General features: G+C 41.9%; 4 protein-coding genes across 4 annotated transcripts; 1 reads left to right on the top strand and 3 right to left on the bottom strand.

Annotated features, from left to right (window-relative positions):
- On the bottom strand, positions 325 to 2,330 carry LOC109708458 (protein ROOT PRIMORDIUM DEFECTIVE 1-like). Its single transcript, XM_020230210.1, has one exon. The coding sequence runs from the start codon at positions 2,226 to 2,228 to the stop codon at positions 1,038 to 1,040; it is 1,191 nt and encodes a 396-aa protein (XP_020085799.1). The 5' UTR covers positions 2,229 to 2,330; the 3' UTR covers positions 325 to 1,037.
- Positions 3,671 to 7,053, top strand: LOC109709398 (putative proline-rich receptor-like protein kinase PERK6). Its single transcript, XM_020231613.1, has 9 exons — positions 3,671 to 3,979; positions 4,219 to 4,550; positions 4,790 to 5,284; positions 5,485 to 5,571; positions 5,676 to 5,746; positions 5,881 to 5,957; positions 6,044 to 6,191; positions 6,280 to 6,441; positions 6,581 to 7,053. Exons 2-9 carry the CDS (start codon positions 4,232 to 4,234, stop codon positions 6,890 to 6,892), a joined length of 1,671 nt encoding a protein of 556 aa, XP_020087202.1. The 5' UTR covers positions 3,671 to 3,979; positions 4,219 to 4,231; the 3' UTR covers positions 6,893 to 7,053.
- On the bottom strand, positions 7,650 to 8,809 carry LOC109709722 (deoxyuridine 5'-triphosphate nucleotidohydrolase-like). Its single transcript, XM_020232053.1, has 3 exons — positions 8,356 to 8,809; positions 8,193 to 8,284; positions 7,650 to 8,074 (listed from the first exon to the last, which is right to left on the bottom strand). Exons 1-3 carry the CDS (start codon positions 8,619 to 8,621, stop codon positions 7,830 to 7,832), a joined length of 603 nt encoding a protein of 200 aa, XP_020087642.1. The 5' UTR covers positions 8,622 to 8,809; the 3' UTR covers positions 7,650 to 7,829.
- On the bottom strand, positions 9,210 to 12,461 carry LOC109709721. Its single transcript, XM_020232051.1, is given in 6 exon segments — positions 9,210 to 9,538; positions 9,965 to 10,024; positions 10,755 to 10,855; positions 11,584 to 11,711; positions 12,013 to 12,120; positions 12,226 to 12,461. Coding segments are annotated over 6 exon segments (675 nt in total). The 5' UTR covers positions 12,419 to 12,461; the 3' UTR covers positions 9,210 to 9,453.

The following is a 15,293-nucleotide window of genomic DNA, read 5'->3' as shown; positions in this document are numbered from 1 at the left end:
GAATTAAGAAGAATTTTCCATCACTCTTAGCTTTTTGTTCATGCATGTTTACGCTAAGCATAGATCAGATTCACAATGCAGCAATTATAGAAAAATATGAACCAAATAATTAGATTTGTCGCAGAAAGCTAGCTAGGCTTTTGTAGGATTTACCCTTATTACATTTTCTAGAGGTTTTACAAATTACAATGTAGAGAATTGATTTTCACCTTAATTACCACAAAACCAGTTGAATAACTACAAAGAAGGATGAGACCATTTGTTAGGGTGGAAAGAATTAACCAGAACAAGATAAGTGATGAATTGCTGGTGAAGAAGTAGGTATAACAAGCATCAGAGAGAAACAGCTAATGTAGTTGAATAATTATCTAAATTACAAAATAAAACAAATTATCTAAGAAGAAAAACAACAACGTATATTTACATAATTGACCAATATTAACAACCTCTTTTACAATAATTCAATTTTCAATCAATTGATCTTATTGAAATCTTCAAGGCCAAATTTTCCTTTAAGATCAACTAAAAACATAGAGAACTTACCACACTCCCCCTTAATTGCTCGCATCAGAACATGGCCTGATGATGAGCATCACAAACTGATCGCAGAACCTCAATAGAGGACATTTCTAGAGCAGGTTGCAGCCATCATAATCCTCCACACATAACTGAACTGCTAACTGACCCATGTTGAACACCTCTTTTACCTCGAATCAATCTTTTAGCAGTGATCTTGAAGAAAGCTTCAAATCCTCGAATTCTTCTTAATTCTTTAAGAAGAATTGAAGAATTCAAAATATTGACAACTTACTACCACTGCATTGCTTGCATCAGAACTCAGCCTGCCGATGAGCGAAGCAAGCGATCGTAGAATCTCACCAAAGGACATTTACTGAGCAGGTTGTGGCCATCATAAGCCTCCATATAAATTGGATATGGATTTTCCTATATCCACCACCTCTTTTACCTCAAATCAATAGTTGAGAAATCAATCTTAGTGAAAGCTTCAAATCGCCAAATTTTCCTACATGAGTTCTTTACACTTGCACCGAATTACTTGCATCAAAACAGGGCCGTCCGATGAGTGAAACAAACCGATCATAAAATTTCAGTAGAGGACATTTATCGAGCAGGTTGTGGCCATCATAGGCCTCCTTAAGAAACACGGTACTCCTCGCCCCCTTATTTGTAATGTAGAATATTCCATGATTCTTAACCAAGCAAAGCAACAACTTACAGGGCAATTTATACTCATTGTGGAAAGCATCAAGCTTATCCGAAGTCAACCTCTTCTCCATAGTCAAGCTAAGGAGCTCGTGAAGCACTGCCACCGCGCGTTTCCGGGCTTGCGGAGTCGCAGGCTCGAACTGCCTCGCGTTCAGATACGGAGAGGGAAATGCCATTTTCTGCCACTTGAGAACTTCTTCAATGTACTTCTTGTTCGGCCGGAACCCGGCAGGAAACTTCAATTTGAATGCGAAGGGGCCGAGAAAGTTACCATCTTTAGAAAAACTCTTCTTGGCATCAACTGGAATGGTCTCAAGATCCAATTTTTCCTCGCGGGTGGTGATTGCTAGAGAAGAATCCCAGCTCTCGAGGCACAGGTATTCAACTCCTCGGATATTTTGAACCGAGAAGAATTGGGGATATCCAGGGATTAAGCAGGTTTTGAAGGTCGGAGGTAACCCTAACTCGGGTGCGATGAGCTCGATCTTCTCCAGGGGGATTCGGCAATCCATGGACATCATCAGAAGCTTGCGGAGGTTCCTCACCAAGATTGGCTCCATCAGAGCCCTAGCTAGGGCCTCCTCGTCGGAGATCCTCGCGGCTTTCTCAGTGAGGCGCACGGCGATGGGTCCGCCTCCGCCGCCGCCGCCGGAGACCTTGAAGACGGAGGGGTGGCGCTGGATGAGGGAGAGAAAGGTCCACTTCTGGACGAAGCCCACCTCCTTCTCGAGGTCGCGGAGGAGGAGGGGGCGGGACATGGAGGAGGCGGAGGAGGAGAGGATGAGGGATCGGAGGCGGAGGAGGAGGTAGGGTTTCTTCTGGAGGTCGACAGCGTGGTCCAGCTCCCGCTCGCGGTGGTACACCTTTTTCTTAGGGCGGCGCCCGCCACCTCCGCCGCGGGGCCTGGCCGGAGAGGAGGAGGGGGAGGTGGAGGAGATGGACATGGATGGGAGGAAGGGGAGGAGGTAGGGTTTCGGTGTTGCTCCTCTCGTAGCGAGCATTGTGTTTATAGAGAGAGGTGGAGGGAGAAGAAGAAGTAGAAGAAGAAGGGTATATTCGTAAATAACGTGAGGGGTTGAGGTTGCTTCTATGGTGTATAAGGTGCCTTCGTACCGCCGCGGTGGGGTTTTGGTGCACCGAGCAGGCCGAAGGTGTTGCGTGGGCCTGGTTCACCACGTCATCCGTAGACGGTCCAATAATTTGTGCCTTATAAAAGACGTAGAGTCGACCAAACTCGGCCCGGCCCGGTCCGGTCCAAGTAGGTCGCAAAATTGAAGCCCAATAAAATTTAGATCAACTCTTTTTTTTCCTTTTCTTTTTTTTTTTCATTTTTTTTAGCTGATTCAGTGCAATTTTAGTTTTTGAAAAATTAACATATACATCTACTTATCTACTTATAAATATAAATCTTACACCTTTTGAATCCTAGGATTCACAAAACCCCATTTGAATTTTAGTTAAAAAAAATTAATATAACAAATAAAGAATGAGAGAGTCGTATGATTTACACCTAGTCTAGTTAGGAGTTTTTAGCTACAACAATAGATGATTATAGAATTTTTGATAAATAAAAGTTTATTACTTTTATTTAGCAAAAAAGCAGAAAAAAAAATTCTAACCCTCTTCTCATATCGTCGCTATTTTTTTTAATTTTTTTTTAAAAAATACTAATTTTATATAATTTGATGTGTTAAAAAATACAATCTTTTTGTTGTTATAGATGGTAGGCTTACAATGCGTTCGGTCAAGTAATAAATAATAATTTATTTAAAAATAATTTAAAAGAAAAAAAAAATTTTTTAAGTTTTTATTTTTTATCGCCAAGTAAATACTTTAGATGAAAAGATTGCAAGTAAATCATTGTCCATTCCTGCACTTCAAATACAAAAATCTATTTCAAAAAAAAAAAAAAAAACAAACATAATACCAAACAGGATCAAAAGCTTTTCCTGTAAATTCTTTTTTTTTCTATTATTAAAAAAAAACACGTGCCAGAGGTCGAATCTCGAATCTCGAATCTCTTCGTATGCTAACCAACTTCACTAAACAATAATAATAATTTGATACTTTTAATTTTATTACATAAAAAAAATTATTATTTAAGACCTAGCTTCGTAATGTATTTTCGAAAGCATTGTGCATCAACTGGTGTCGATCGCTATGGTAATTTTACAATATAAAAAAAATTTAAAAGCACTTTTAAAATTCACAAATTTTAGAAAATATAAAAACAAGTGTTGACCATCACACGTGTGTGGGATGCGGTCACGCGGGAAATGACCAACCACCACCGTCCAGAAATAGGTTCTCTCCTCCTCCTCCCTGCCTCTATACACTTCATTAATTATAATTTAAATAATAATTATTATTACATTTTTTTCCCAATTTTTTCCTTAATTTTTTTTTAATGTTATTGGGTGATTCAAATAAAGGGGAAACAAAAGTAAAAAGAAAAAAGAAAGAAAATGAATGGAATTGGAATGGAGGGTTGGTGATCGGAGAAGGACGAAACACACAGCACCCAAATGCTTCATTATCTCGATCACCTCGTTCTTCTCCGAGACACCCTTCTTATTAATTAATTGATTAATTGATCTTCATAAAAGGGCAAAATTATCATTATTCGATCCGCAACATGTGGAAGAAGGCGAGATACGCAGAACAATCCAGAAAAATCGAGACAAGAACGCCGCAGAGAGATGAGTAAAACAAACAATCCGACGTAATTTCGATTTCTGGATATATCCGGCTTGTAAGTTTTCGTCGCTCTATAATTTTAGCATATGTTAGTTTTTCCAAAATTGTTTGTAGATTGTGCATTTCGTTTTTTTATTATGTATGAATGTTGGATTTGTGGGTGTTGGTGAAATATTGGTGGTTCATTAATTAATCTCTTTTTTTTTTTTTCTGAATAGTATGCACATTTTCTTGATTTACCATTTTGTTTGTTTTTGCAAAATCTGATTAAGCTGCGATTTTTTAAAATTTTAGCGTCGATATTACAATGCCTTCATCAAAATCCCCTCCACCACCACCACCTCCACCGCCACCTCCGCCGCCGCCGCCGCCTCCACCGCCGGAATCCTCTGGCGATGGCTCTTCTTTTTCTCCGCCGCCGACGCCTCCGCGGCCGCAGGGGGCGAAGTCGGGCCAGCGATCGGCCGCCATCGCGCCCATCGCCGTCGGGGTCGGGGCCGGGGCCGGGGCCGGGTTGCTCCTCGTGCTCATGGTGGCTGCGTGCGTGTGCACGTCGGGGAGGAAGAGCAAAAAGCCCCACAACCCCATGAAGTATTATGCGGACGCCGATCCCTCTAGTTTTAAAGGTGCGTCGCGAATTTTAAAGCAAGGGTGTAATAAAATTAAGCAAGTTTTTTATGTGTTGAAGTTTTAATCATTTGGTTTACGTTTGAGCATTCAACTTTAGTTGTCAGGTCAGGTAAAAGTGCATTATCAGTCACGTAACTAAAATTGCAAAATTTCACCTTCAAATTAGCTGTAAAATATTAGATTTTTTGGTCAGAGAAATAATGTGACAGTTAATTCAGCATCGATTATATTACAGGAAGTAGCTATTATAGTAGCGGACCACGGGGACAATGGCCACACAATGGACACCAAAACCCTCCCCCGCCGCCGCCAGGGATGGTTTCGGGAGCTATGAGTAGCGGGAACGTGAGCTCGGCTTACTCGGGCCCGTTCGCGCCTCCGCTGCCGCCGCCATCGCCGGCGCTCGCCTTGGGATTCAACAAGAGCACCTCCTTCACCTACGAGGAGCTGGCGGCGGCGACGAACGGCTTCGCGCAGGCCGACCTGCTGGGGCAGGGCGGGTTCGGGTACGTGCACAAGGGAGTGCTGCCCAACGGGAAGGAGATCGCGGTGAAGCAGCTGAAGGCCGGCAGCAGGCAAGGGGAGAGGGAGTTCCACGCAGAGGTCGACATCATCGGCCGCGTCCACCACCGCCACCTCGTGTCCCTCGTCGGCTACTGCGTCGCCGCCGAGCAACGGTTGCTCGTCTACGAGTTCGTTCCCAACAAAACTCTCGAGCACCACCTCCACGGTCAGAGCCCTCGTTTCCTCGTGCATACACATCTAACCTAATAAGATATTCGTGCATTTCAAATAAGACCTTAATTTCGCGTCAGATCTGCGTAGAAAATCATGAATAGCAAGATCTCTACTTAATGGAATGCTCTTGAATCTCGAAGAGTATTTGATTGATGTGTAAAGATTATTGAATCTGTTGATTGATTACTGCAGGAAAGGGATTACCAGTAATGGATTGGCCTACAAGGCTCAAAATTGCATTAGGATCAGCAAAGGGCATCTCTTATTTACATGAAGATTGTGAGTAACTCTTACCTATAACTTGTTTTCCTCCTCTTATTTCTCAAACTCTTCGTTGCTCATCAATCATATCTGACTCTAAATTTGCGACACGAAACACGAAGGTCACCCTCGCATTATTCACCGCGACATAAAATCCGCCAACATTCTTCTCGATTTCAAGTTCGAAGCCATGGTTAGGGCGCTCTCAAACTCGTATCCTCTTTCTCGCCCTTTTGTTTCGATCATTATAGTGGTCATATGATGTTCTTATGCTAATTTGAGGTATGATGCTAGCTAAACTATCTTCTTATGTGTCGATTTGTTTAGGTTGCGGACTTTGGATTAGCCAAGCTATCGTTCGACAACCACACGCATGTTTCTACCCGCGTCATGGGAACTTTCGGGTATCCTTTCTCGAGCGACGACTAATCCTGTATTTACAATCTCATGAATTCGATATATTCTCATTTTCATTCCGAAAAAAAAAAAGGTACTTGGCACCTGAATATGCTTCCAGTGGCAAGCTAACTGAGAAATCCGACGTCTTCTCCTACGGTGTGATGCTCCTCGAACTGATAACGGGGCGAAGACCCGTCGACAGCAATCACACATTCACGGAGGATAGTTTGGTAGATTGGGTAAGCAAAAACCAGTCACTTGTTTTCAATACTTAGCTGAATATCTCATTTCTCTAGTTTTGGTTTTACTAGTTGATGCTTTCGCCAGGCGAGGCCCGTGCTATCGTTAGCATTGGCCGACGGAAACTATGATGAGTTGGCCGACCCGAGACTGGACGGAAACTATGACCTGATGGAGATGGCGCGCATGGTGGCGTGCGCTGCCGCCTGCGTACGCCACTCCGCCCGGAGGCGCCCCAGGATGAGTCAGGTTCATATATACGTTTAACTCTGATTTGGTTCTGAAGTTTTAATTCTGATTTCAATTGTGTTCTTGAGGAACTCAATTGAGACTGATACCTAAATTTGAACTGTCACTGGTAATGCGCTGAACAATGGACAACCGACAGATTGTGCGGGCGCTGGAAGGCGACGTATCGCTCGAGGACTTGAACGAAGGGGTGCGGCCCGGGCAGAGCATGCTCTTCAGCTCGGGCTCGGGGTCCGAATACGAGTTCCCGAGCTCGTACACCGTGAACATGCAGCGGATCAGAAAGGTTGTGGTGGCCAGCCCCGAGTACAGCGGGGAGTACGGGGACCTGATATCGGAGTACGGTGGCCATGACCGATTGGCCTCGAGCGGCGAGGGGGCCGTAGCCAGCTTCTCCGACGAGTTCAATCAGGTCGCGAATCATAAACACAAAACTCTCCCACAATTATGAGAATGTTTTCACCAGTGAGGATGAGATGGGTCTTAAAATGCATTGACTGGTGAGGGATTTTGTTGGTGGTTAAGAATGCATTCTTCAGTTTTAATGAATGAATAGCACCTTTTGGAATACATATTTTCTTGAGTAATTTTTTTTGTTCTTTCTCATTTTTATGATTGTTTGTCCAACAGTTTTCATGTTAATTTGTTGATTATGATTCAGAAGTAAATCATCTCGCACGTAAAAAGCACTAGAATTTTCACACAGAGCAACAACACAAATTACCGCAAAGGGCATGCTTGTTTCAGTAAAAGTGGAGAGAGATAAAATCGTTTTCGGCCGTAAACGATCATTTCCGTTATTTATTTTGCCGTAATAAAAATACGATCGAAATTCAAATTACCGAAAACAGCGTAATTAATACCGGCCCATGATAAAACAAGATGAAAAAAATAATAAAAATAATATAATAAGTAATGCTAGTTATATTTAAATATATTTAATTATGACATTAATTATTTTTTTATTTAATTTGCATATTTAAAATATAATAAATTTAATTAGTGAGGTTTTAGTATTTCTTTACTTAATTTATACATTTAAAATATAATGAAAATTAATTAATTAAATATTTAATATATTTTTATTTTATAATCTTATTGTTGAATTATTATAATATATATATATATATATATATATATATAACCGGAAGAAACTTCACTTTCAAAACTTCACTTCTACGCTTATGAAACAGACAAAAGGAGAGAAATAATTTTTATGAAACTCTATTTCAACTCAAAATTCATTTAAACCTAATATCCAGTTTCGATGAAACAAATATGCGGCATCGACACTACTACGAGTTCGACAAAACAGTAGAACAAAAGGCACAGGTAAGAGATTGGTATCACCTCCAGATCACGAATTCGAGCTCCGAAAAAATTTCGGGTCAAACGCCAGTCGATCCGAACCCTCCCTCGCCCCTCGCGGTGGAATCAAGATCGAGCACCTCCACGACCTCCGGCGTCATGATGCGCTCGATGATCAATTGAGCGATCCGGTCCCCGGCCTTCACTTGAAAATCCAAATCCGAGTGGTTGAACAGCAGGACGCCGACCGGGCCCCGGTAGTCCGCGTCGACCACCCCCGCCCCGACGTCGATCGCGTGCTTCCACGACAACCCGGATCTCGGAGCTGCGTCATCCAAAGCACAACCATATTATTATTTATGAGGCATTTTATCAAACATATAAAGCGCAACTCCTCGGAGGGCTCGAATAGCTCGAAAGAGAATGAAAGAACGGGGACGCACCGATGCGAGCGTACGTCTCGACCGGGATCGAAATGCTGAGATCCGTAGCAACCAGAGCTCTTCCGCGAGCGGGCACGGTCGCCTCCACCGCACTGCAAAATGGGATCAGAGAGGTGTTTGCGAAAATTCCCAAATGGGTGGAGAGGAGGGGGTTTGGGGGCACCTGGAGAGATCGTAGCCGGCGGAGAGGGCGGAGGCTCGGGAGGGCAAAATGGCGTTCTGGGACAGCTTCTTGACTCGCAGGAGCGGCTTTTCGGGGTCGCAGAAGCCGTTTTGGGACATGGTGGTGTGGGAGAGGGCGAGGGGGAGGGGACGGGGAGGAGAGAGAAGGGTGGTGGGTGGGTTTTGGCGGAGGTGGAGGAGGAGGGGGCGTTTTGACAGGGGGAGAACGCGCGGGAAAATCCCGGCGCCAATGGCTCTTCCCGCCATATTTTGAATAAGGTGCTGGTTGCGACTTGCGAATGGTTTTATCTCCTAGGGTGGTTAGTATGCATGCATTGCTTCGACGGTTTGGGTTGCCCGTTGTTAGGGGCGAAGCCGCGATAGTGTTGGGTGAACCTGGTCCACCATGTCATTCACAAAAAAATTTACTGTATTACAATTGCAGCACATCATCAATAACAAACCAATTACATCTTTTCTTTTTAAAAAAAAAATATAACAAATTTTTTTTTATAATTATAATGGATCGAATAAATTCAAAAAAAATTATTTGATTGGTTAAGAACTAATATAACTCGCGCATTTTAGAAATTTTCCTATACACTATCCATCTCTTTATCTCTATATTCAATCTCATCTGTCCGTTTTCTCAAAAACATTATTTCTTCTATTAAAAAAAAATAACATCTGCTCAAAAGTTATCATCTTGTACGAAAATATAAGATTTTTCTTTAAAAACACTATAACATGAAATTATTATATTTTTCTTCATTGAATTCTTTTAAAAAAATAAATATATATCTATGGCATTGAAAGCTTTTTTAAGATCTTGAGCGACCGACCTGACACAGATAATGGATAAAAGATAAAAGCAGAGAATTTTAGCCGAGGATATAGCTTACAAAATAGCAAACAAAATACAACAAGATGATTGTAAACAAGAGAGAGAACGAGAATAGAGAGCAAAAATACAATACAGCAAAAGCTTAGAAGATACAAAGAAAAATACATATTGGAGGAACAAATGAATCGATTAGCAAGATCGGATATGAGCGATTACTTCTCTGTTTATGATCTCCTCAGAAGAACATTTTCTCAGTTAGATGCCCAAACAGTCTCTGATGCCCTGCTCGAATTCGTCGAGCGCAGAGATGGTATCCGTCAATCCTTCTTTCAACTTCTCCCTGCAGTGTAAAGGGGAATTTAAGTACTTACTTTTGCGTCCTCAGCTCATTCTAGCACAAAAAAAAAGACAAACTAAGAAACCAACAATCAGCCCAAAAGTATGAATTTTGAGGGTCATGTCATTATACTAAGTTGTCGGACATGCTAAATTTTAGACCCTTATTTTCACAAATTACCTATTGATGTCCAATTATGTTCTTACGCTATGTTATATCTTGGACAGCAGTGGGATAAATCGAGTTATCCCCCCTATTCTGCTAAAGGCAAGCAGTTTGACAGGAAACAGTGCTCGTCAAATCAGAGCACTCTAGGATAACTCCCGAACAAGAAGTTAGCTCCTGAACTAGTGTTTTACCTTACTTTATCCTTATTTATCACCATAATAATTGCAAAAACTTTTTGAAGCATAACGCAGATTTGCATACCTATCACTATCGAGCTGAAGGTTGCTTTGGTTGATAACACTCCCAATAGAGGAAAACAATCTGAATAGCAAGACAAAAATAGTAAAAACATAGATGAACATTTCGTTGAATAGGACTAGAAAGTATAGATCTACTTAAGGGATATATGGCCGTCAAATTTAGTCAAAATGAATGCCAACATAGACTCATTTGGCTTGGCTTCTGAAGTAGCATCTCTACTTTGAGAAGCAGCAGCACCCAGCCAATTGGAAAACCAAGAGTCTAGAGCGTGTTCTACAGGAAAGAGACGAAACAAGTTTTCAGATCGTAAAAGCACAAGCTCCAATTTTGGTCTTTAGTCTCTGCTGTAGTAAAGAGCACCTCAATTTCTTCCCACTACAGCAGCAGCTTTCATTCTAGGGCCTAGAAACTCATTTCAGCTTCCGATCATGGCAAAAGCGATTCTTGGTTGCCAAATGCCTAGCTACAGTTTCTTAAAGTAGAATAGGCAAGCCAAACACGCACTTAATACTAAACGAGGCTTACATGTTTTGCTTGACTTACTAACCAACCAACCAACCAACCACCTTTAAATTGCATTCTACTTTCATGAAGAGCCCAATCATTAGAAATAAGCTTGACTACTCAACAGCCAGGTCCCCTTAAATTCTAGTGGAGCTCCTAATATACCGACAAAAGGGAAAGCTTACTCATCAGGAGCATCCGAGGCGACTTTCTTACTTAACCCGCTAGCAGTTCTTTAAAAATAAAACCAGAATTAGGAAGTGAGAAGAAAGGAGTAGCGGTCTACCTTATGACTTCAGCAAGCCTGGCTTCTGCCTCCAACTTCACAGGATCTCCATTGTCGAGTAATGAAGCAGCATTATTTACTAACAAGCGAAATGTGCAAACCTGCAAAAGATTTCCTGCAAGCATTAACGTTTGTTTGGATGTTGGAGCTAGTTATTAAGCCATATCCTGTGCAATGAGGGAATATTCTTTTGTGATTCTAGAAGTTTAGTTTTTAGCTATTGTGACAACTGAATAATTCTGACTTTTCGCAACAGTATGCTCCACTACGAGGTGATTTATGACATTAGAAAAACGATTTAGAAGTTGTATAAATTATGCTGTTGTATAATCTACTCATGCTCCACATCCACGAATTACCACAAGCCCCGTGATCACATGAAAGAGAGATGCCAATTCAAGGAGCTGTATGGATGTTTGAACAAGTTACATAAAAGCTAGCATGTTCGCCTAATGAGCTCTGTTATAGTACTCTCAGAAAAAGTGATTTCGAGCCAGTATGGAAGGATTCACATTGAAGCTTCTAATCTGCCGCAGCATGAAGCTGTTTTCTGAGATATCTACTCAAAACAATACCATTGCAGAAGCCCCCAGCTGAGGCCTTGATGCCGATTTGGCATTACTAACGAATTAGCTCCTTCATCGGATGTTTGCCAAGCTAAATTTCTAGAGCTTCACATTGCGGCAAGAAACCAAAATGTGCTTATAGTCCTCAAGTGCTGAATCTGCAATACGAAGTTTCTGGTTTCTAGCTGCAGTGCGAAGCCGTTCGGGAGATTTGAGAGCCACTAGTACTTTGAAGAGATCGAGATAAAGAAAGAGACTCAAACCTCGACCCCTGTTTGAGACTGAAACGCAACCAGCGAATTCCTCTGCTCGGGCACGCAGTCCCTCGCCGCCGAATATAGTAGGCTGCGAAGCTCTTTGGTTTTCTCCGCCGCTGAATCGGGTGCGGCCTCTGCCACCATTGGCAACAATCCAGGACATTCAAACTAACAACAATTCTAAAGTGCCGAAAATAACCCCAAAAAAAAAAAAACTAAATTTCTAATTGCAATTTGCTCCACAAAGCTTTGATTTTGTGCAAAATAATTCACTAATATCTAATTGCACTGAAGTGGATCATTTCATTGAGGAGACATCTTTTCCACCAAATTACATTTAAGTAGGTCGAATTCGAAAGATAATAAAAGAATTAGTGGGCGATTAAAAAGGGAAATCAAAAAATTGAAGCAATCGATGAGGACGAGAGATTTTACCGAGTAATTGATAGGCATTGCGTAGGGTCTAGCGCGAGGCGTCGATCGGCGCCAACACGTACTTCGCCGCCTTCTTCTTCTGCTCCCTCAGCCACTCCTTCGGCCCCGCTTCCGATCCCAAACCCAAAATCCAAATTCACGAATGCAAATTCACGAATCACCGATCAAATTAATCAAATCCTGAGGAAGAAGAAGGAGAAGAAGAACGCGTACGGATTCCCAAGGAGAATGCGGCGTCGGCGGAGGAGGAGGCGGAGGTGATGAAGGGGGTGGCGGGGGCGGCGGAGCAAAGGAGGAGGAAGAGGCGGCGCGGCGGCGCGGGAACGGAGGGTGCGGCGGCGCGCGGCGGAGGAGGCGGCGGAGCAGCCACGGAGCGGATTAGGGTTCCGACGTTCACGGTGGCCATTGTTATCGCGCGCGTGCGCTCTCTCTCTCTCTCTCTCTCTCTCTCTCTCTCTCTCTATGCAGACTTTTTTTTTTGGGGGGATTTGGGCCGGGCTTTGTGTGTTGGGCACGAGGAGGTAGTGGGCCCGGATACGAAGAAGTCGTTACAGGTCTCGAAGTCGGCGCTGTGTTTTCCCGTACAGTGTATACGTTGCCGACTTTAGTTGGTTCGTTCTATACATCTTCGTAGCCCCCTAGCAATAGTATTTTACCGTTTGTTTGAAGCAACTTTTTCTACGATTATTGTGCCATGAAAATTGGTTAGTTTTTTTTTTTTTTTTTTTTTTTTTTTCAAAAAAATATAAAAAGAAATTCATAGAAAAAGTTTCCGTTGGTTTTGTTCCGAGCAAAAACTAGTGTTTTTGAGAAAAGGTCTTCCCAAATTTCATGGAACTGTGTGTTTTCTTTTTTCGATTTTGTAAGAAAACAAAAATACCAATGTTTTATAAAATTTGAAAACGAAAGTTTCAGAAAAATTAATTTTAGAAGTCAAAGTTTAAATTCTATTAAAAACTTGGAGTACGAGTGCGAGTACACAGAACCGACCGAAAATTCTATAAAAGATTTTTTTTTTTGGTCCTTATTTATAAAATCATGAGGAATTATACGCTCATCATTAATCACACACGGTATTAAAATCTGAATGGGACAAAACCAACTACGTAGGCATTTATTCATGCTTAACACAAACTAACAAACAAGGAAAAAAAGAGTACGTAGCACACGCCAAAAGTACATATATGGCAAGAGTAACATATATATATAACTCTAACAAGACGACTTCCGAAATCTATAGATAGAGCTAGATATGACATACATGCACAGCTCGACGTGTTGTGATTAAGGTACGTTTGCTTTCGACTTGAGGACGGCGTAAGCCCCCGCCGGCAGAGCTACCAGCGGGACCAAGAACATGACTGCCACAGCAGCGTGCTTGGCGAACTCGACGGCACCGCCACCACCGCAGCCGCCTGTGCTGCTGCCGCCATCTTCGGCCGCATCGTCACTGCCGCCTCTGCCACTCGGGCGAGAGAGGCGGAGTAGGAGGAGCAGGAGGAGGGGGATGGTGAGGAAGAGGAGGATGGTGAGAAAGACGGCGGCGTAGGTGACGGAGAGGGCGGGGGGAAGGGACTTTGCTATGGGGTAGTAGGTGGTGCTCCCCACGGTCATCGTCACCATTATCGCCCTCACCACGGCTTCAAGGGCTTCTGCTGCTCCTCCACCGACGCTACCAACAACTCTTCCTCCTCCTCCGCCTCCTCCTCCTTGCTCTACTTGTTCCTCTCCTCCTGTCACATTCATTGTCACTCGATCGCCTTCTTAACGGATATATATATATTATATATACCTGAAAAAATATACGGATTAATTGGATTGAAAGATAGATTGATTGAATTGAAAGGAAAAGAAGGAAAAAAAAAGAAAAAAATAAAAAAGGTGAAATCGGAGGAGGATCCACGAGGGATCTCACCTTGGTAAAAAATATTAGTGTTTTAAGTGAATTGGTTGTATATTTTTAATCGCTTGAATTTTTAAAAATGATGATTAGTGTCAACGATTCGATAAGTAATATCACAGTCAAAGATCATGGATTCAAAAAATATGCAGGTGCACATTCGAAACTACGTGAGATTGGATTGAGAGGTAAATTATTATGTGACATGAAAAAAATACTACAAGAGAAAAATAAAAAGAATTCGACAACTTCACACAGTAACAACACCATGGTAATTAATTATGTGAAAATTAACAGAAACAGAAAAAAAAAAAAAAAANTATCTTGCTTCAGCTGTGACCAGAGAGTCGGGAGCTCCGCTTATATTTATAGGAGCGGGGGGATGTGTTTCGCCGATGCGTTTTTCTTGCTTCAGCTGCATTAGTAGGGAGGGGGAGGCGCATGTGTTGCAATCAGTCGGAGGGAAAAACCCCGACTGATTGCGACATGCGACTTCGCAAAGTCGCATAGTCCTTGCTTCAGCTGCATTAGTAGGAGGGGGACGGGAGATGCGCATGTGTTGAAATCAGTCGGAGGGAAAAACCCCGACTGATTGCGACTATGCGACGCGCGAATCAGTCGGGGAATCAGTCGGGGTAGGGGTCTTTTTCCCGTACCCAGAAATGAGACATCTATTTTGTATTTCTATTACATTAAAGGAGGATTGAGGTTGACACCTGTCCTCCAACCCTCCACTTCATTCTCTTTCTCTCTCTCTCTCTCTCTCTCTCTCACACACACACATATATATATTTTATAAAGTCTTGCTATGGTTCTTGTAAAAGCACCAAGTATTTGTTGCTTGTAATATTTTTACCAATAGATCAATATTTTTGATCATTTTCATCTGTTAGATTATATTATTCAACCAACCATTCACTAAACGTTAAAAACATTACTATCATCCTAACCATAATCGCTTTATTCAAGAGCTAAAAATATAATAGCACCAATAATTTTGTGCTATTAATAGTATTATGGCATAGTTCTATAAATTAGCCGATTTATCATTAACTTTTATAAAACAAATATCGAACTGCAACAACATGAGTAATACCTATCCAATGCTTTACATGGAGAGCTCCAATTTGAAGTTTTTAAATATTTACTTACAACTCTTAGGACAAGTATATTAAAATAGTACAGCTAGAGTTCCAACCATATTGAACGTAGTCGATGTCTAGATTGGGCCATAAAAACTAATCGAATCTTTGCATAAAAAGAAGCAATGGGCCACCGAGGTATAATTATGATATCTAGTATGTAACAGAAGCTCCTCATCAAAAGTGGAAAACAACATAGTCACTGTAGCACCGACTGTTTCTAAAGCAAGTGGCAAAAG

Source organism: Ananas comosus, linkage group 4 (genome assembly GCF_001540865.1).
Source record: "Ananas comosus cultivar F153 linkage group 4, ASM154086v1, whole genome shotgun sequence".
Taxonomy (NCBI): domain Eukaryota; kingdom Viridiplantae; phylum Streptophyta; class Magnoliopsida; order Poales; family Bromeliaceae; genus Ananas; species Ananas comosus.
The sequence above is the reverse complement of the archived record's forward strand: the minus strand, read 5'-3'. Positions and strand labels throughout refer to the sequence as shown.

Excerpts from the sequence above, each read along its gene's own strand:
- LOC109709398 (XM_020231613.1), top strand. The coding sequence starts at position 4,232 with ATGCCTTCATCAAAATCCCCTCCACCACCACCACCTCCACCGCCACCT. Across the intron at positions 4,551-4,789 it reads CGATCCCTCTAGTTTTAAAG|GAAGTAGCTATTATAGTAGC; the intron begins GTGCGTCGCGAA and ends ATTATATTACAG. Across the intron at positions 6,442-6,580 it reads GGCGCCCCAGGATGAGTCAG|ATTGTGCGGGCGCTGGAAGG; the intron begins GTTCATATATAC and ends GACAACCGACAG.
- LOC109709722 (XM_020232053.1), bottom strand. The coding sequence starts at position 8,621 with ATGGCGGGAAGAGCCATTGGCGCCGGGATTTTCCCGCGCGTTCTCCCC. Across the intron at positions 8,285-8,355 it reads GCCGGCTACGATCTCTCCAG|TGCGGTGGAGGCGACCGTGC; the intron begins GTGCCCCCAAAC and ends CCCATTTTGCAG. Across the intron at positions 8,075-8,192 it reads CGAGACGTACGCTCGCATCG|CTCCGAGATCCGGGTTGTCG; the intron begins GTGCGTCCCCGT and ends TGGATGACGCAG.
- LOC109708458 (XM_020230210.1), bottom strand. The coding sequence starts at position 2,228 with ATGCTCGCTACGAGAGGAGCAACACCGAAACCCTACCTCCTCCCCTTC.